The sequence below is a fragment of the Melanerpes formicivorus genome, unplaced genomic scaffold, assembly GCF_026170545.1.
Source record: "Melanerpes formicivorus ecotype bairdi unplaced genomic scaffold, bMelFor1.0.p_v2 SCAF_76, whole genome shotgun sequence".
In the NCBI taxonomy this organism is placed as follows: domain Eukaryota; kingdom Metazoa; phylum Chordata; class Aves; order Piciformes; family Picidae; genus Melanerpes; species Melanerpes formicivorus.
In genome coordinates, this window is record NW_027142428.1 from 3,122,697 (window position 1) to 3,142,791 (window position 20,095).

Below are 20,095 nucleotides of genomic sequence, written 5' to 3' on the forward strand. Positions count from 1 at the left end.
CAGAACTGGAAACTCTCTGTGTTATTTTCTTTCTTGGTTTCCCCTGCAGCCAGGTTTGTGCTTTGTTGGTTTTGGCTCTTGTGTATAAACCTTGCTTTCAGCCCATGACTTGCTGCTGGCCAGGGAAGTTGCTCCTCAGGCTGCAGCCTGGCAGTGCCAAGAAGGCAGTGTTGTGGTCTGCATCAGCAATATGACCAGCAGGACCAGGACAGGGATTGTTCTGAGGCCCTCACTCCAAGGACGTGGAGGTGCTGGAGCAAGTCCAGAGAAGAGCAACAATGATGGTCTGAGGTCTGGAGAACAGTTCTGGGGAGGAGCAGGTGATAGAACTGGGGTTGTTTAGCCTGGAGAAAAGGAGGCTGAGGGGTGACCATCTCACTCTACAATTCCATGAAAGGAGATTAGAACTGGGTGGGGGTTGGTCCCTTCTCCCCAGTAGCAAGTGGTAAGATGGAAGGGAATGGCCTTAATGGCAGCAGGGAAGGTCTCAGATCTTGGAAGAAACTTCTTCACTGAAAGGGTTCTCAAACACTGAAACAGGCTGCCCAGGGAGGTGGTTGAATCCCCATCCCTTAAGGTGTTTCAAAGAGGCATAAATGTGGTGCTGAGATGTGCCCAGACTTGGCAGGTAGTTGCTGATGGAACTTGGTGATCTTGAAGGTCTTTTCCAATTGAAATGATTCTATGATTTCATGTAGCCCCTGCCCACTGCCTGCCGCCTCAAGCACTCCACTTCCCACTCTTATTCCTCCAGCCCCAAGCCCAAAGCCTGCAGCCCCAAGCACTCTGCCTGCAACTTCATGCACACAGCACCCCACACACTGCACAGCACTGCCCACAGCCCCTTGCCTACAGCTTCTTGCACTCTACCTGCAGCAGCACTGCAACACACCTCTGCTTGTAGCATGCTGCCTGCAGCCCTCTGCTCACTGCCTGCAGCCCTTGCACCCTGTTGAAGATCCCCAGCCCTATGCCTGCAGGCCTCTGCATGCTGCCTGAAGTCCTCTGTCTGCATTCCCCTCGTCCAATACCCACTGTGTGCTACCCTCAGTCCTCAAGCCAGTGCTCACAGAACCCTGCTGCATTGTGCAGGTGCCTTTTGACATGGTGCAGAAGGCTGTGGGCTGCAGGGTCACGGAGGCAGGGTGCAGCGGACTGCAGGCCTTGTGCTGCAGGCTTGGTACTACCAGCAGGTAGCCTGGGGCTGTATGCAGGTACTGCTGTCCCTTGTGGCTGGGCTACCTGGCTGGTAAGCCAGCAGAGCCTGCCTGCTTCACACAGCCTCTCATCACTGCTGGGGCTGCAGAAGGAGCACATGCCCTGGCTGCTCAGCAAGGGATGCACTCGGGATCGGCCAGGGCCGTGACCTACAGGCATCTGCTGCCTTGCTTTGCTGCTGGGGACAGCTCCTAGGGTGGAGGGGAGAGCAGCAAAGCACCACAGTTGGAAAAGTGACCTTTATTTATAAAAAATATAAGAGCAACAAGCCCCCAAAATGTTCTGCAATAAACCCCTGCTAGTAAATTCACATCATGTGTGTTGTCCATGCTGACCTCTGTGAGGGGTGCAGGCAAGGGGGGGCATGGGACAGCCCCACAGGGTTGTCAGCCAGCTGCAGTGCTCCTGTCCCAGCTGATAGAGCATTATATGACTGAAAACATCACACTGGAGGGAGGACCTTGGCCCACAAAGACACTTCTCTGGGTACATTGGATGGTGCTGTGCTCCAGCACCCCTCTGCTTCCTGGCCCAGGTGGTGTGGGGGGCTCACCCCTCCCCAAAGTTAGGGGCAAAGTGCATCCTATCCTGGGAGGATCCGTCTCAGGCTGGGGCTGGCGTGGAGCATCTCTTGCCAGGACAGTGGCAGTGTTGAGGGCTGCAGGAGAGGAGCTCAGCGCTGCTAAGGTGAAGTTGCTCCCTTAGGAGGAAGAATAAATCCAAAAAAGACAAAGTACTGGCAGTGATAATGGGAGCTGTGGAGTCAGTTCACAAGTGGGCTACACCAGCCCTGCTGCCTTCTCCTGCACGTTGTACTCCTTGCTCCTCTTCACCTTCCAGCCGATGATGACGAGGAGGATGGTGCCCACCACCTTGTAGCCCACCTGCAGTCCCAGGTATCTGTTAGGAGAAGAGCCAGGAGATGCCATGTCTGCAGGTGGCACGTTCAGCCAGCCCCAGGTTGAGCTGGAGCCCGTGCCTGCTGGGGGAGGAGGCAGGGGGACAGGGGACAGGGTACCTGTTGCGCAGGAAGTCGTTGTTGTAGTAGGCGCAGAAGCGGCGCTGGGTGCACTGCTTCTGCCAGTAGATGCAGGAGGAGTCGATGAGGGCACCAAACATGGCCGGGGCCGGCAGCCATGCTTTGGAGAGGGGAGGAAGGAGTCAGGCTGCCAGCTCTGCCCTGCTTTGCCTGCTAGCCCCAAGGAGGTTCAACACCTCTTGGGGCTCGAGCAAGCCTCTGAGCACCCTGCTGCCTTCCCCCAGACTCAGGAGGAGATGGACACTCACCCAGCAGCCTCATTAGCAAGAACTGAACGCCGATGGCAAAGGACTTCTCATCATGGTTCACCACCCTGCAGAGGAGAGGCCATGGGAGGTCAGAGCTGCCGTGACAGCTCTGTATTTGGCCAAGCATCTTGGCCTGGTTCCACATTTAAGAGGCCCTCTTGATCCCAGCATAGGGAACCCATCACATCATGCTTCCCTCAGGACCTTGTCACGCCCTCCTGCCCGTTGCTCACCGTAAAACCATCATGTAGAGGGGGTTGTGGCACAGGCAGGCTACCAGGGCAGCAAAGGATATGAGGAATATGGCAGGAAGGAGCATGTGGGAGCAGCTGAGTGGACAGGAGCCTGTCTTGGCAGAGGAGAGCCTGTTTCCAGCAGAAATCAGGGAACAGTTCTTGTAGATCTGTTGGAAATGTGTGGAAAAAACAAATGTCAACATTCTGAAAGCCAAGAGCAGGGTTTCAGCGAGGCGTCAGACTGCAGCACTTTGCAAGTACCAAGTCTCAGCTCCAGTTTTAAGGCACAGCTATGGGACTGTGCAGTGGCACATGCTGCCCTCCCCCTTTCTCCCAGCATATTCCCAGGGCATTACAGCAATTCTCCATCACACTTGCTCAGGCATTCAGCATCTCCGGTAGCCCTCCCCACTCACCACATCCAAAAGGCTCTGCCCAAGCTCACCATCAAGTTCCTACAGCATCGCTGCAGCCTCCACCATCACCAGCCAGCCAGGTGCCCTCTGCTTTGCAAAACCACTTGTTGTACTCACCACTTGTTTGGGAGTGGAGGAGTTAGCAGTGCTGTTTGTGCAGCCAGCGAAGCAGGGGGAGATGTACTCCACGTTGTTTTCTCCGCACACTGGGTGAAAGATGTGCTCAGAGCAGTGGCACCCACTCGGCGTCCTAACCTGCTGCTGGGAACTCAATGTGCTGCCAGAAAGGAGGAGGGAAAAGATTTGAAGAAAGAAAGAAATTAATCAGGAATTAGGGCAGGAGGAATTAAAAGAAAAACATAAGTCCCTCTTACTAGTTAGTTGCTTTCCCCATTCCTGTTTGCACTGCCAGCAGCAGGCTGGCCTGGCGCCAGACCCTGATCCCCTGCAGGTACCTCTGCAAGTGTACAGTGAACTTAACAGTAATTATGTCTGCAAACAAGTACTCACACACTTACTTCACACTCCCGCCCCCCCCTGCTGAAAACTAATCAGCCAAATGCCTGGAGAAATGTATCTGAGCTCCATCCAGAAGCACAGGAACAGATGTACAAACAGCCCCAGCTGGAGACATCATTCAGGCAGAAACTGGAAGTGGGCTTGTTTCCAAACAAGGCTGACAGCCTGAAAAGTCAGGAGTACAAGCCCAATTATCTGTCTTGCCTTGCCTTGCTATCTAAGGGAGCTCATCTGCTGGAGTGGCACAGTTCATCTCCTGCAGGAAGCTGGCACCAGGCACTTGCCTTTGGACATGGTGGGCTGCGGCGGAGCTCATGCTCACCCATCCACATAGCCTACAGCTACCTGGGAATGCAGGCAAAAGGCATTTCTGCACTGCTGCCATTGCACGTGGGCAGGTTCCCAAAAGGATATAAGGCAACAGCCTCCTTTTCCATTCAAGTCCCTCAGCAGCTCCTAGTTACATCAGCAAAGCCCATCAACTCTGCTGTGTCCCAGAGGTACTAAGGCAGACAGTCAACCTGACTCTGGCAGCAAGAGGTGAATGTCAAGGTGCCTCCCAAAATGCAGCACTTGCAGCACCTGATCTTGAGCCAAGGAATCTCCTCACAGTTGAAGAAAAGCAAAGCTTGAGCTGCCAGTGCCTCAGTGGACTTCCACATGCTCCTGAATTCATGGTGCATGCTGTGTGGCGCTCAGAGAACATCTAAACAGCTGCCCATTTGCAGAGGGCTCTTGGTTAATCAAGTGGCTTTTAAGTGGAAGAAGAGCATGGACTGCCCTGGCCCTCACCCCTCCACTGCACCCTGGGGACAGGATGATTATTGCTGGGCAAAAGGGAAACCTCTGTGAAAGCTCCTTAATGGCTGTGCACTGGGAAATGAGCACAGTGCACTTGAGAGCAAGCCTGGGGTGGACTCTAAATCTCATTTTTGCCTTAAAAAGAGAATGTTTCCACCTAGGCCAGGAGAAAGGTCATGTCCAGCTGGAACAACAGGAGCACCCAAGGTGCCCATGTGTGGCACTGATGGGTACTAACACTACTGATTTGTCCCTGGAAATCCAGAGTGAAAAGTATGCCATGTGTCTTTGGTACAGAAAACCAGGAGTAAGTGTCCTCTTAGGCTTTCTGTGCTGTGTAATGCTTAGAGCTCCTCCAGGCAGCGGTGTCAAAGAGCAAGCAGTGGTGGGGTGATATCTACTGCCTCTTTCCCTCCACCGGCATGTCTTCCACCCCTTAGATATTTAGGTCAAGAACTGGAGGAACAAGAAGTTGGAAACAACTCAAGCCACTGCATTACCTTGGAGGGTAGATCCCATTGATGTGCCCTGTGGAGCAGCCCATGAAGAAAAGGGGCAGGCAGAAAAGGATGGAGAAAACGAGCACCACCACAGCGAAGCGGGGGATGGCCCGGAGGGAGAAGGCAAAACGTTTCATGATGATTCCTCCTAAAAGCATCCCCAGTGCTGCTGCTGGCAGGTTCACAGCTCCTGGAGTGAAATTAGGGCATTAAGTGGAGGCCATTTCATAGAAGCTACTTCTCATTTTATATAATCAGCACGGTTGGAAAAGACCTCAAAGGTCATCAAGTCCAACCTGTCACTACAGACCTCCTGACTACTAAACGATGGCACCAAGTGCCACGTCCAGGCCCCTCTTGAACACCTCCAGGGATGGTGACTCCACCACCTCCCCAGGCAGCCCATTCCAATGGTCAATCACTCTCTCTGTGAAGAACTTTCTCCTCACCTCCAGCCTAAATTTTCCCTGGTGCAGCTTGAGACTGTGTCCTTTTGTTTGGGTGCTGGTTGCCTGGGAGAAGAGACCAACCCCGTCCTGGCTACAACCTTCCTTCAGGTAGTTGTAGACAGCAATAAGGTCTCCCCTGAGCCTCCTCTTCTCCAGGCTAAACAACCCCAGCTCCTTCAGCCTCTCCTCATAGGGCTTGTGCTCAAGGCCTCTCCCCAGCCTTGTTGCCCTTCTCTGGACACGTTCAGGAGTCTCAATGTCCTCCTTAAATTGAGGGGCCCTACCTGCCAAGAGCCTCTCTGCTGCCAGAGGGTGGTGGTAGTGCTTTGTGGACCTAGTGGTGGCTGGAGGAACTTTCAGATTCCACTGTTATCTGAGACAAACCAAGGCAGTTGGTACCCCTGAGAAAGCTCAGCCTTGGGAGTCTGGCTTAGAGATGCAAGATGAAGCTTGATGTGTATTTGCTTGATCTTGCTCCATCTTTAAGCATCACCCATTTGGTGGGGCTGCATGTTTTCAGGAGTGGTTACTGGCCCACAAGAGCAAACAAGCAAATGCAAGAGATCCTGGCCTTTTGCAGGCATTTCAAGTCAGGAAAGTCATCAACCATATCGAGGTAATCCCCAGGTCTCATCTGAAAATGTGTTTTCAACGACCTCCTCCTGCAGGTTCTAAAAAGCCCAGGTGCCATGGTTTAGTCATGAGGTCTGTGGTGACAGGTTGGACTTGATGATCTTTGAGGTCTCTTCCAACCTTCCAACCTGCTGAATGTGGGCAGGTGGCTCCCTGCTGCTGGCCACCTTTCACCCCATGGCTGCCCCCGCCCATTTGTGCTCACCTATGAGAAAGTTGGCATAGGAGGAGGAGGCTCCATACTGCTTCTCCAGGAACTTGTTAAGGAAGGTGGCCAGGCCTGCAATGACTGAGGAGAAGCTGCACTGAGCCAGAACCAGGAGGATGAAGAGGGGGTTGAGGAGCAGCCTGAGGAAGATCTTTGGGAATCCTACAGGGAAGCAGAAGGAAAAATGTACTTTAGTCATGTGATCCTCATGTCAGCAATTCTTACTGTGGAAAAATACTCCACCCCTAGACTGTTCCTGGTGAGCTCATATCAGGGGTGTCTAAGGCCACGGGGAAATAGAAGGGAAGACATCCTAATGTGGCCCAGCAGCTGGCAGCTCTGTTTAGTTGGTCCCTGATTTGCTTATCCCTTCTAGCAGAGTGCTGCAGGGATCTGGCATTGTTCATCAAAGTCCAATGAGACCAAGAAGAAGGAGCTGATAGCTCCAGGCTGTGACTGTGATGGATGGAGAGGGAAGGGGGAAGGGCTTTAGCTAGTAAGAAGTCATCATGGGCCCAAAAAAAAGTTATTAAACTGTTCTCTCTTATCAGTGACATCCCTGCGCAAGCTGCAGTGCAGTGACCTTCTCAAAGCAGCAGCTGGTGGTGCCAGCAGCCCCGTGCCCTCCCTTGGAGCTATGGGTTAGACCATCCAGCTGGCATTTCCCAGCATGCTTGTGCCATCTCAGATCCCCAGATCAATTTTGAGAGACAATTCAGGGACGTCAACATTGCTGTCTTACAGCAGGAGGGAGGCTGTGCCCATCTCAGATAGTGATTGTGCTCAATCTCAAAGGTCTTTCCCAACCAAAATAATTCTATGATTCTATCTTCCCATGGTCCTTAGGGAAGATAGGTGCCTGAGCAGGCCCTGGCAGCTCCACAAAATGAGGTTGGACAAACTCAAAGGCTCCCAACAAGCACTCCCAGCTTGAAATGCTGTCATGATGGTCTCCATCCGCCCAGCATGGCCCAGTGCCCCTCACCACCATCGCCTACAAGTGCCAGCCCTTTACTTTTTATGAACTCCAGCAGCGAGATTTCTTCAGCCATCTCCTTTTCCATCTTCCTGAGCATGCCAGCCTCCATCTTTGGATCCTGGAGAGGTAGAGAAGAGCATCCTGCAGTGAGTGGGGAACATCTCTGTATGGTTGGCCCTGCTGAGGAGAAGCATAGCCTTTCCCAGTTGCATTTGAGCCCTGCCTGTTAGAGGAACTGGAGCCCCCAGTTCAAGAAGGACAGAGAACTACTGGAGATACTCCAGCAGAGAGCCACTATAATGCTGGTGGGACTGGAACATCTGCCTTATGGGGAAAGGCTGAGAGACATGGGGCTGTTTAGCCTGGAGAAGAGAAGCCTGAGGGGGATCTCATTCATGCTGATCAATAGCTAAAGGGCAACTGTCAGGACGACAGAGCCAGACTCTTCTCAGTGGTGTCCAGTGACAGGACAAGGGGCAATGGACACATACTGGAACACAGGAGGTGCCACATAAACATAAGGAAAAACTTTTCCCCTCTGAGAGTGAGAGAGCACTGGACCAGGCTGCCCACAGAGGTTGTGGAGTCTTCTTCTCTGAAGGCATTCCAAACCCGCCTGGATGTGTTCCTGTGTGACTGACTATGACTGACTGGATGATGCTGCTCTGGCAGTGGGGTTGGACTCGAAGAAGTCCTTTCCAAGCCCCCTCATTCTGTGAATTATCTCAACTATTGCTACAGCCCTCAAGCAGAGCTGTGATACCAAAGCTTGTCCTGCTCAGAGGGCTGTTAAGAGCTTGGAAAGCTTCACTCCCCTGAACCCTCCCATCTGCAAAAAGCCTGAGAGTGAAGGTGGGAGGGAGGTCAGCTCAAATCTAACAAGTCCTCTAGCTTGGATAATGAAATGCTTTGCATTTGATTTTGACCTTTAAAGAACTAATGATCAAACAATTTCAAAATAAAACACAACTGTTTTGGAAACTAAAACATTGACATTAAACCTTCTCCTAATTTTGATTCTGTTCCAGTGTCTTACCACCCTCATAGTAAAGAACTTCTTCCTAATGTCCACTCAGTCTACCCTGCCCTGGTTTCAAAACATTGCCCCTCATCCTATCACTACAAGCCCTTGTAAAAAGTCCCTCCCTAGCTTTCTTGTAGGCCACCTTCAGGTACTGGGAAACCACTACGAGGTCTCTCCCCACCTGTCCCCATAGGGGAGGTGCTCCAGCCCTCTCATTGCCTTTGTGGCCCTACCCTGGACCCGCTCCAGCAGGTCTATGTCCTTTTTGGTGTGCTGGGGGCCCCAGAACTGGGCACAATACTCCAGGTGAGGTCTCACCACAGCAGAGCAGAAGGGCAGAATCACTTCCCTCCATCTGCTGGCCACACTGCTTTTGATGCAGCTCAGGTTGTGATTTGCTTTCTGAGATGCAAGTGCACATTACTAGCTCATGTCCAGCTTTTTGTCCACCAGTATCCCAAGTCCTTTTTCACAAGGCTGCTCTCTATCACAGCATCCCCCAGACTGTATTCGTAAGGAGGACTATCCCAACCCAGGTGCAGGGCCTTGTACTTGATCTTGTTGAACCTCATGAGGTTCACCTGGGCCCTCTTGTACACATCTGATGGTGTCAGGGGGTGTTGCAGTGAGGAGATAAGAAACAGACATCACCAGCAGAACCAGGCCAGACACTTCAGGAAAGCTGAGTCCTCATGAACAGACCCTTACCAAGAAGGAATGCATGCCACCCAACCATTGCCCTGTCCCAGCGAAGACACAAGTCTACCCAAACCCTTCCCAACAGACGCTGTCAGTGCAGCAAGGAGGAAGGGCATGAGGTCTGGTTTTGGTCTGCTGAGCTGTGGTGGTTCTGGCTTTCCAGCTAATGGTGAAGAAGTGAAGAGTTTGTTCCTACACAGATTAGAGGCACAGAGATTGCTTGGAAGAGTTTTCACTTGTGAGAAGTTGTAACCACATCTAAGAAAGGTTGCTGGGCTCCCTTCCTCCCTCTCACCCCTCTACTCTGGGGATGGATATTCCCTTCTTGATCACAGCCCTGGCACCTAGATATTCTGGCCCTTCAGAGATAGTTCTCACCTCTCCTTTCAGCAGGTAACGAGGGAAAAAGAAATAAGGAATGGATGTGAGCACCAAGCAGCCCGAGGAGATTAGCAGTCCCAGCCACCAGGCTCCAATCCACTGCTGGTCCTTTGGTGTCAGGGCCACTGTAGCTGCAAGACACAAGGACCCACCATAAGAGTTCTGCTCCTGCATCTCCGAGGTGAAAAGGGCAAATACCCATGCAAATATGGACCAGTGGAGCACAAAGGGTTCATGTGGGCACAGTCCAAAGTTCTCTCCACTGCCGTGGAAGAGCAAATGGATGGAGGTGGGAGCTGCCTCCAGTGTTGGTAGCGACACCAGCCCTGGTTGTGTCTGACCTCCTCTCTCCTGGCGAGGATCCTGTGCCGCCACTCCCCACAAAACCCATGCCAAGCCTCCCAGATCACTGTGGGATGGACTTAGTCAGCAGGGAAGTATGCTGATGGCACAGGTTCAGCCCTTCCCCGCTCAGCCAGCCAGCACTGCCATGATTATGGAGGCTTGACTCCATCCTCCTCTGCCTGGGGCGTACGGTGGGTTTGGACTGCGCTGCTTGCTAGGGATGCCGAGCAGAGATAGGGACTGGGAAAGGCACAGGCACTTTCCTGGCAGAAGCTGCTCGCCCATTGTTCCAGGCTGGGTCACTCTCTGCTGGCAGAGCCCAGGGGAGGGACGCGTGCCGGCAGAAGAGCGCTGCTAATGAGCCTGGCTTCCAAGCGGACAAAAGCCCAGGCGCCTTCTCCGGAAAAAGGAGGAGAAGGTGAGAGCCTCTCTGTCTCCAGCACAGACATCCTTTGGCTGGGCCAAGTGATGCTCACGGGAGTTTGACAGATTGCTTGGCTTAGCATGGGGACTGCGTCTCCCAGCTGCTGGGACCTTGCGGCTGGGAAAGGAACTAGCAGCGGCCTCAGAGGGGGAGTCTTGTGCCAGGGTGCATCAGGAGAGGAGCCCACACCCCACTGAAACAATCACTCTGCTTCCCCAAACAGGACCACTCCACTCCAGAGCTCAGACATCACCACAGAGAAACTGGGCAGAGGCTGCTGAGCCCCTCTGACGCCACGGCAGGGAGCGAGCCAAGGCTTTTTGCCATTTCCTGCCCCAGGTTCATTTATCATCCTTATCGGGCAGCAGACAAAAATGTCAGGCAAGCTCTGATCCCTCTAAGGAAACACAGGAAGAGCCACATTCATGAAGGGGCTGGGGAGAATTCTTTAGTGATTAAGTTACCAGAAATAATAAGCACACACCGCAGATAAGGAAAATAAGCCCTGCAGCGGTGGTAGCTTGGTCCCTCTCTCTGCAGATGCTGGTGAAGGATGGTGGGGGAGGAGGAGAAGTAGACTTGAGCCTTCCTGTGCACCCACACATTGCCCTGTTACTATTTTCTCCATCCCTGGATGCTTCAGATGTCCCTGCTCCTCTCCATCGCCATCCTAGGGTGGTGTGATATATCCTCAGTGTGGTGGCAGTTGGCAGACCTCAGGAATGACCACTCGCTAGTGCAGCAGCACAAGTAGGACACTGAAATGTTCCTACCACAGGGCTCTGCTTCAGTGGTGGCTTCAGGACCACCCTCATGGGGAGATGGAGTCAAGAAGTGTGCTGGAGGTGTTATTCTAGGTCAGAACTTTCCAGATAAATGGGGTTTGTGTGACACGGATTCTGCTACCAGTCATCTCTGAGTGACCTTCTGACTCAGAGAAGGCTTTTAGGAGGACTATAGTGACTTGAGAAATACTTACCAGTGTCCACTCTTCCTATATCCACAAAGAGCCTCAGCACCACAGATCCCAGCAGGTATCCAAAAGCAGGGCCAAACACCGCGATGGCAAAGAGGATGGCTGGAAAAAGGGAGCAGGGAGAGCCAGTGTGAGCAGGGAACAGTAGCTCCATTACAGACATGGCTTTTGGCTTCCTACCTGAGGCAGGAATGGTGTTCCAACATGCAGAGGAAGAAAGCCATCTCTTATCAAGTAGTAGATACTGAGAAGATTCCCATTGCTCAGATACTGAATGTGGTGTGTATTACAACAGGATTAGGAGGAGGGCAGGCAGCTGCCTGCAGAAGTCCCTCTGCTCTGCTGCAGTCAAGGCTTTGCCAATGTGCTTGAAGTTGTCAGCTACACCGTGAATATCTGTGCTTCACTGTCATTAAGGGTGGAACCACAGAGGTGGTATTCTGGGCTCCTGCAGATGGCAGAGACCTTAATCTCCTACAGGAGGCTAAGGAACCATTTGGTGCAAACTTCAGAGTCGGTGAAAGATGCCAAAGGCAAAAAGGCCAGCAGATCACCCTTGGTTCAGCTGAACTGACATCATGTGTAAGGTCAAGATGTTACCTTCTGAATTCTTTGGATCAAAATGTTTCCTTCTGAATTCTTCGGAATGAAAGGGCTCAACTTCCCTCCTCTTTGCGCAATGGATCTACTGCTTGTCTCAAGGGCCCCAGCACAACATGTCAGGACCCCACATAGACCAAACAGCCTTGATTTTGCAGGGACTTACTGCAAAACCAGCAATGATTCTGTGTGTTCCCATGCCAAAACCATCATGTGTCCAATGCTGTGTTTCTGTTTGGGACAGGACAGAGTCTCCAGACGATGCCTCTCCCCACAGAGAATTTCGTCATTGTCTTTTAATGTAAAGTCTGCCCTGAGCTGTCCCCCAATATTGGCAGATACACAGCTCCAATACAGCATTGGTGAAAGGCTCAAGGAAAGCCACCAATCAAAGATGGACCTCATGGTGTCCAACAAGGCCAAATGCAAGGTCCTGCACCTGGGTCAGGGCAAAGAAGAAACTGTTTATATGAAGGGTGATGAAACACTGACCCAGGTTGCCCAGAGAAGTGATAGGAGCCCCCTCCCTGGAAACATTTCAAGTCAGGATATTGCAGATGTCCCTGTTCACTGCAGGAGGCTTGGACTGGATGACCTTTAAAGGTCCCTTCCAGGCTAAACCAGTTTGTGATTCTGTGAGTCTGTGATTTGAAAGGAGTTTGCTTGAACTGCATGAACCATCTCTGTGTGTTTTGCTGGTTTGGAGCCTCTGAGCATGCTGGGTATGAAGGCACCTGATCCTGCTGCAAATGGCTCAGCTGTGCACCTGTTTTAAAAGCTTGTTTTTCCAGCAATATACAGCAACAGTCCACTTACCAACATACAGTGGGGAATTGTTCACTTCTGCAAAGTCATCCACATAGGATATCCCAAAGGGCTGGATGGGAACCGTCCCGATTCCAGCAAGCAGCTGGGCGATGACCATCATTGCCCATATGCTGCTGGCCTCCTTCTGGGGATCCTGGGTGCTGTTTGAGCACATAAACTTATTCTCTGCATAGCAGAGCTCAACCTGAACCTGGCTTTTGTTACCTGAAAGGGAGAAGAACGAGCATTAGAGCACTGAGCAAGTCCCCTGCCTCCTCTTGCACTAAATCTGCAAGCACAGGAAATCTCCCACATTCGCTGAGTCAGCACACACTAATGGATTTTGGATGGATCACTCATTTTGTTTAGCACTTCTCATCACCTCTCCCTTCCTTTGGGGTATTATCCTGAGGTCAGCATAGCAAGCAACCAAACTTTTCAAACCAGCCTGAGCAGAGAAGTTAGAAGTAAATTAATTTCTCCAGCACAGGCTCAGCCCTGCAGCCTGGCTCCAGACAGTTGCATTCCAGCTGTCATCAGAGGACAAAAAAAGCTTTCCATCAAAGCTGCAGCAACCTTGGACCCAGACAACTGACAGAATTCAGACAGATGTTGTCAAAGCCAGTGGAAAAGTCTAAATATTCATGGACCCCAAAAAAATTTGTTTTCATGCAAAATGAAGGCACTGAAGAGCAGAGTAATCTGTGGTACCAAATACTAGGTCTTGTGGAGCTGCAGCAAAACTCAGGACCTAGCTGAAGAAGAAACTTCTTCACTGAAAGGGTTCTCAAACACTGGAACAGGCTCCCCAGAGAGGTGGTTGAATCCCCATCCCTAAAGGTGTGGAGATGTGGTACTGAGGGACATGCTTTAGCACCAGCCTTGGTAGAGTTAGAGAATGGTTGGACTTGATGATCTTAAAGGTCTTTTCCAGTCAAAATGATTCTATGATTCTATGATAAATGGAGCAACTTGCCCAAGGCCAGATAGCAGTTCCCTGACACAGCTAAGGCTCCATGAGCCCAGAGGATCAGGCTGGAATGGAATGCAGAGCTTCAAAGCCTTCCCAGGAGAAAGCACCTTCTCACCAGAGGTGGAAAGCTTTCCCTGGCTGGCAATGCTGTCCTTCCCTTTGAAGGCACAGGTAGGGGGAGAAACCTGACACAGGGTTGAGGTGACTTGGGACTTTCAGAGGTGGGAATCCCCAAGGAAGCTAAGGCTCATTAGCATCTCCAGGTTTCAGGAGCTGAAGTTACTCTGGAAGACTGAAGCCAGCCTTGCGGCACATACTGCAGGCTCTTCTGTGTATTGCACTCTGCAGGGAAGCTGGAGCTGTCATACACACTGGCTTCTTCTCAAAGCCTATCCAGCTAAACCAGTAGCCCTCCTTAGCATAGAATATAAGGCATACTGGCTAGAGCAGAACAGCAGAGCTGGCTAGAGCAGAACTTCACTCTCATTGGTCAACCACATACTGCTCAGCAACAAGGGGACAATGTCTCTTCTCATACTGCAATACCTCTGTGGCCTCAGTGATGACAATGTTCCTTTCCTTGCCAAAAGGCTTTGGGCTACAGGGGAACCAGCAGCTGCATTTGTGTTCAGGCTGGGCTCTCAGCAGGGCTGCAGGGAAGCCAGGCTGCAATAGAGGCTTGGCTGTCCCAACGTGTGCGGCCACAGCTCTCAGCTGCCTGCAGTGAGACCACCAACAGTAGCTACTTTTATGACTCCCCAAAACCAGGAGAGAGTTCTCCAGCCTGTCCAGATCTTGCTGGATGGCAGCACAGCTTGACAGTGTGTCATCCACTCCTCCCAGTCACCTCTGTCCCTTCATCCAGGTTGTTGATGAAGATATTGAACAAGAATGGACCCAGTACTGATCCCTGGAGGAATATCACTAGCTACAAGCCTGCAACTACACCCTGCACCATTGCTCACAGCCCTCTGTACTCTATCCTTCAGCCAGGTCAAAGCCTAGCTGGAGCAGCAAGGCATACACACACATGAGGATTGAACTTTCAAGCCTTCTTAGCAGTCTGCTTTGTTTCCAGAGCGTATGGAACTGACCTATTTCTAGAGCATGTAAGGGCCATCAAGACAAGACTGAGCACTATTCTGTTGTGAATCCAGCTCAGTATTCAGAAAAGCACAAAAGCTCAGTAGCAAGGTAATGCAGAGCCCTTGAGCCCCTTTGGGAATTGCAGCAGTGCCCCAGAAAAGCCAGAAGTGAAGTGATTTGTCTACAATCACACAGGGCAGAAACAGCATCCCAGAGCTTCTACCCCTAATCTGCTGCCTCAGCAGTAGCATGCTGTGGTCACAGTTGGTTTCACACTCTTTCTGGCTGGGTTTTGGACAGCTAGATGACATGCCATCATTAATAACAATGCTGCTGTTTCTAGGCAGAGCTGCAGGCTTCAAGATGCAGCTGAGGCTCTTCCGATGCCATGGAAAGCAAACCTATTTCCAGGAGGCCCAGAAGCAGGCTGGAGGGACACATCCCTGCATAAAGCAGGGACACAGGGTGCTTAGAGATCTGAGGAGAGATGTGTGGGCACAGCCAGAGAAAAGCATATTTAAAATAACAGATGAGGCCATTTAAAGAGTTGGTTTTCAGGTCTCATGTATAGTATCCAAGTGGAAGGATATGCTCTCTCGCTGGATGTGGAATTTCCTTACAAATATTCCTGGGTTGGCAAGTGAGTGTGGGATACTCATAGAAGCATAGAATGGTCTGAGTTGGAAAGAACTCTTCAAGATCATTTAGTTCCAACCCCACTGTCATAGGCAGGGTCACCTCCTACTAGACCAGGTTGCTCAAGGCCTCATCCAGCCTGACTTTAAATGCCACCAGGGCTGGAGCCTCCACAGCTTCTCTGCGTTGCGCTCTCAGAGCTACAGCAAGATCCTTTGCGAGGGAGAAAGGTCTTGGCAGCCTGGAGAGAACATCCTGCCTGCTGAACTTGAAACACAGAGGGCTGCCATATAGAATCATAGAGCAGAATCACAGAATCATTTAGGTTGGAAAAGACTTCAAAGATTGTTGAGTTCAACCAGTGTCTAACTCTACCAAGGCTGGTGCTAAGCCATGGATGTCAGCACCACATCTCCACCTCTTTGAAACACTGCCAGGAACAGGGATTCAACCACCTCCCTGGGCAGCCTGTTCCAGTGTTTGAGAAAAATTTCACTGAGGTGTCTTTTAATATCAAACCTAAACCTCCCTTGGTGCAACTTGAGGCCATTTCCTCTCATCCTGTTTCTTGTTACTAGGGAAAAGAGGTCAACACCCACCTGGCTCCAACCTTCTTTCAGGGAGGCCTTCAGGAGCATCTCTGAGGAACTTAGGTCCTTTACCATGACCACAGCACCTGAAACTGTGGATGGAATGACATGGCCAGAAGAGGCAGAAGAGATCCCACACACAACTATTGCATTGGGAAAGGGTTGTAGGAGCTGCACTGAAGTCAGGCTGAAACCAGCAAATCTCTGCCTTGGATTTTTCCCTCCAGACATTGCCTTTGAATGGTGTGTGCACTGGATACAACCCTCGCTTTGGCTGGAGTCCTAACTCAGCCCAGAGCAACTGGTGATGGATTTGTGGTGGGCCAGCTGCTGGCAGTGAGGGTGGAGGCACTTACCAGTGCTCAGCATGGTGTATTCGTAGGGGTCAGAGAGGAAGTGGGGCAGGGTAACCAGGAACGCTCCCAGCGCCAGCAGCAGCCCGCCCACACCGATCACCCGCGGGCGGTGAACTCGGCTGCCGAAGTAGCTGACAAAGATAATGAGGACCACGTTGCCAATCTGGAAAAGGCAGAGTGAAAGAGGGAGAATGTTAACCATGTGTGGTAGTTTTAGGCTGTACCTTTAAAACTTTCCACAGATCTTGAACAGAAAGTGGTAGAAAGTAAATAAGTTACGAAGGGGTGTAAAAAGGGAGCTAATGATAGAGTAGAGTAGAGTAGAATACAGCAGAATAGAGCAGAGTAGGAGTAGAGCAGAACAAAACAGGTTGGAAAAGACCTTTGAGATCATCAAGTCCAACCTATCATCCAACACTATCTAATTAACTAAACCATGGCACCAAGCACCCCATCCAGTCTCTTCCTAAACACCTCCAGGGATGGTGACTGCACCACCTCCCTGGGCAGCCCATTCCAATGGCCAATCTCTCTTTCTATGATAAATTCTAAACAATCCATTGGACAGATTACAAACATCAGCCAGTGATGAAAACTCTCTCTCTTGTCTCCTTGCTCTGGGAGACACTAACTTGCTTCTGTTTGACCTTGGCTGCTTTGCTTTGTTTTGGCTGAGTATCCTAACAAAATAACTCTCTGCTCTTTCCTCTTGCCCCTTTGTGTCTGGGGGGATAAGGAGGGGAGCAGGGAGTGGGAAGCTATTAGCAGCTCCCCTGTGTTTTTTGGCCAGGGAGGTTCCCATGCTGTTTACAAATTGTAAACACCTGTAAATGTTGTAACTACTGTATGTTTTGTACATATTCATTGCATTTCATTGTAGATTGCAGTGTTGCTTGTAAATACAGCTTCATTTGCTTCCAGCTGGGCTGGGCTGGCAATTTAATGTTGGGGGAATTTTCAACCCACCAGACAATGTTATGGACAAAGACTAGGCTGTATCTGGATCCCCATGACTGTGTCTGGATGGGCAGAGAGCTCTCTCATCAGGTGGTGTCTGACACGAGCAGGAGCAGGACAGCTTGGCTGCTGTCACCTGTGCTCATTCCTTGTTGGCATGGGCAGCATCACAACTTCCCTGTGATGTAGCTGGGGCTTTTCTCAGCAACCACACCTGCTCTGTACCTCGCAGGATATGACATAAACTAATAATTCCCCCAACCACAGCAAGAAATTAAACTTATTGCCTCCATTCCCACCTACAAAGTCCAGCTCATGGCAGATTTCCTGACTCTGGTCCTCTGCAGCTGCAGATTGGATCACTACAAAGATGTGAAAAGATGCAGCTTGCTCAGAAAAGTGGGTGAAGACCATGAAACTACCAGTACATGGGACAAACTAAACATTATTCTAACCTCAGCATGCACATGCATGGCTAGGGACACTTTGTATTTATGTTTGCATGGCCTTGCTCCTTTATCTCTTTGTGGGTTTTTCTCTTGGAATTGCTACAGACATCAATGTGAAAAGACCATGGTCCTGGACAAGCAGGGCAGCTCACACAGAGCTGAACTGAAGAACAGAAACTTCTGTCATAAAGCAGAGAAAGGAAGTTGTAAATGCTGTCTGCAGGCTGCTATTTGCCTGTGTGGCACATGTCCTATTCTATTCCTTTTCCCTTTATGTTCCTGCTGCAACAGATTGCTCTACATGATGTGGTGCTAAGGGACACACTTAAGATAGTGTTTGGGTCTGATAAAAGTCTTTTCCAACTGAAATGATTCTATGATTCTGCGTTTGTTTTGATGTTACTTGTCCAGACATTCATTCTCCTAAATACAAGCTCTCTAGTGGATAAGGAGGACATGGGCTAGAGCTCTGAGATACTAAGCAGGGTTTAGTTCTGCCAGTTCATCATTACCAATGCCATAGCCTTCAGCACCAAGTTTCTTTCTTTGCATAGTTTGGACCTAGCCATAACAAATGGGAAGTCCTTCACTGGTCTCTATAGGCTTTCAACCAGTGGGTTTTCTAAGCCCACGTGTTGAAGTAAGACCTGGGCATCTACTTCCCCAAGGACCCAGAAGTACTCCTGCTGCATAGTCTGTTGGTGGAGGATTCTGTGTGAGAAGACCAGCGGCCACCAAGCACTACTTTGTGTGAGCCATCCAAAGAAAGTCTCTGCCAGTAGGTCTCTTCCCAGATGGCCTTGAATAACTACCAGAAATGTAATGATTCATGAAAATGTGAACTAGAACATTTATTTCCAGAGAAGTGGTTAGAAAGTATTTGTGAGAAAATCCTCAGCCAGCTCAGCAATATGCCAATGCAAGACATTTGCCAGAGGACCACCAGCAGCTGGAAGCACTGGAGAAAAGGTCTAGATACTGGAGATACTGCAGGCCAGTCTCCTTTTAGACATAGGCTGGAATGACTCAGGCCAGGGTCATTCCAAAAGCCAATGAGAAACCTAGGCAAACATAGGCAAGAACCGTGATCAACAGAGAATCACATGAATGTTTTCTTCCTCCCAGTCATGCCTCTGCTGGAGATGCATGGCAGCTCAGGATGCAGTGGTCTCTTCTGAAGCAACCTGCTTTCTGCTACTGCCCTCCAAGGCCATGTCTTCACCACATAAACCTACATCCAACCTCCCAGCATGTAGCAGAGCAGAAGTGTGAAGAGCTGAGCTGTCCAAGTGCACAGCGGCAGCTGCTTCATTTAGCACATACAGCTGTGGCCAAGGAAGCACTGGCTATGAACAATCCTGAGAACCTATTCTGGAAAGGTCCCCACTGTGTTCTGACCACCCCTCAGGGCTCACACTCAAGCTTCTCACCCAGTTACCTCATGCAAGCTGGAGATAAAACCTGAAGAGAGACTGGAGAGCCCAAAGCGCTTCTCAATGGTGGTGAGGCTGCTCTTGAAGTTGGCACTGTAGAGGAGCTGGGAGAGCTGGAGAAGGCCATGGCACAGCACAAACACCTGCAGGGAGAAAAAAAAGTGTCATTGGTTAGCACCCAGTAGTGCCCTCCTGATGTGTAACTCCTTGTGACCACATCTCATGCATGGGATGTGAGGGTCATACACACATGGACTGGCATGGCTGCACCTCTGACATGCAACAGATCTACTGAAGGGCTCAGTCCTGGGTCCTTGATTAACTCAGCTTTGTAAAATGAGTGATGCAGAAGAGAGGATAAAAGAGCTCTGGTTTTATCTTCTGAGGAATTTGTACTGTGGCAACTCTTGTACTGTCCTCATGAGCAAGCCTCCAACCTGAGAATCTGTTGCGCTGGGAGCTGTACAATGACAAATGAGACAGGCTTGACTTTGCATGGACTCAGTGTGTGCTCCCAGAGTCACAGAATCATTTAGGTTGGAAAAGACCAAAACAAGTTGCCCATGATCCAACAATGCACCCTCATGACCAAGAAGGCCAACAATGCACCCTCATGACCAAGAAGGCCAACAATGCACCCTCATGACCAAAAAGGCCAACAATGACAAATGAGACAGGCTTGACTTTGCATGGACTCAGTGTGTGCTCCCAGAGTCACAGAATCATTTAGGTTGGAAAAGACCAAAACAAGTTGCCCATGATCCAACAATGCACCCTCATGACCAAGAAGGCCAACAGTATTCAGGGGTGCATTAAGAGGTTCTCATCCCCCTCTACTCTGCCCTGGTGAGACCACATCTGGAGTATTGTGCCCAATTCTGGGCTTCCCAGTTCAAGACAGACAGAGAACTACTGGATAGAATCCAATGGAGGGCTACAAGGATGAGTAAGGGAATGGAACTTCTGCCTTATGAGGAAAGGCTGGGAGACCTGGAGCTGTTTAGCATGGAGAAGAGCAGCCTGACAGGGAATCTTCATTCTTTAGCAATAGCTAAAGAGTGGAGATCATCAGGATGGGTCTGGGCTCTTTTCAGTGATGTCCAGTGGTAGGAC

General features: G+C 50.6%; 1 protein-coding gene across 1 annotated transcript in view; it reads right to left on the reverse strand.

The window, feature by feature from the left end:
• Positions 1-1,440: 1,440 nt before the first annotated feature.
• The window catches only part of SLCO2A1 (solute carrier organic anion transporter family member 2A1), a 29,561-nt gene continuing 10,906 nt past the window's right edge, over positions 1,441-20,095 (reverse strand). Inside the window, exons 2-14 of the mRNA XM_068164054.1 lie at positions 18,988-19,125; positions 16,144-16,306; positions 12,512-12,727; positions 11,099-11,197; positions 9,348-9,481; positions 7,283-7,364; positions 6,265-6,429; positions 4,978-5,167; positions 3,275-3,434; positions 2,739-2,908; positions 2,506-2,570; positions 2,237-2,357; positions 1,441-2,118 (exon numbers count right to left, since the gene is read on the reverse strand). Of these exons, the coding sequence (XP_068020155.1) occupies positions 1,998-2,118; positions 2,237-2,357; positions 2,506-2,570; positions 2,739-2,908; positions 3,275-3,434; positions 4,978-5,167; positions 6,265-6,429; positions 7,283-7,364; positions 9,348-9,481; positions 11,099-11,197; positions 12,512-12,727; positions 16,144-16,306; positions 18,988-19,125 (1,824 nt within the window). The 3' untranslated portion in view covers positions 1,441-1,997. The remainder of the gene's footprint in view (positions 2,119-2,236; positions 2,358-2,505; positions 2,571-2,738; positions 2,909-3,274; positions 3,435-4,977; positions 5,168-6,264; positions 6,430-7,282; positions 7,365-9,347; positions 9,482-11,098; positions 11,198-12,511; positions 12,728-16,143; positions 16,307-18,987; positions 19,126-20,095) is intronic.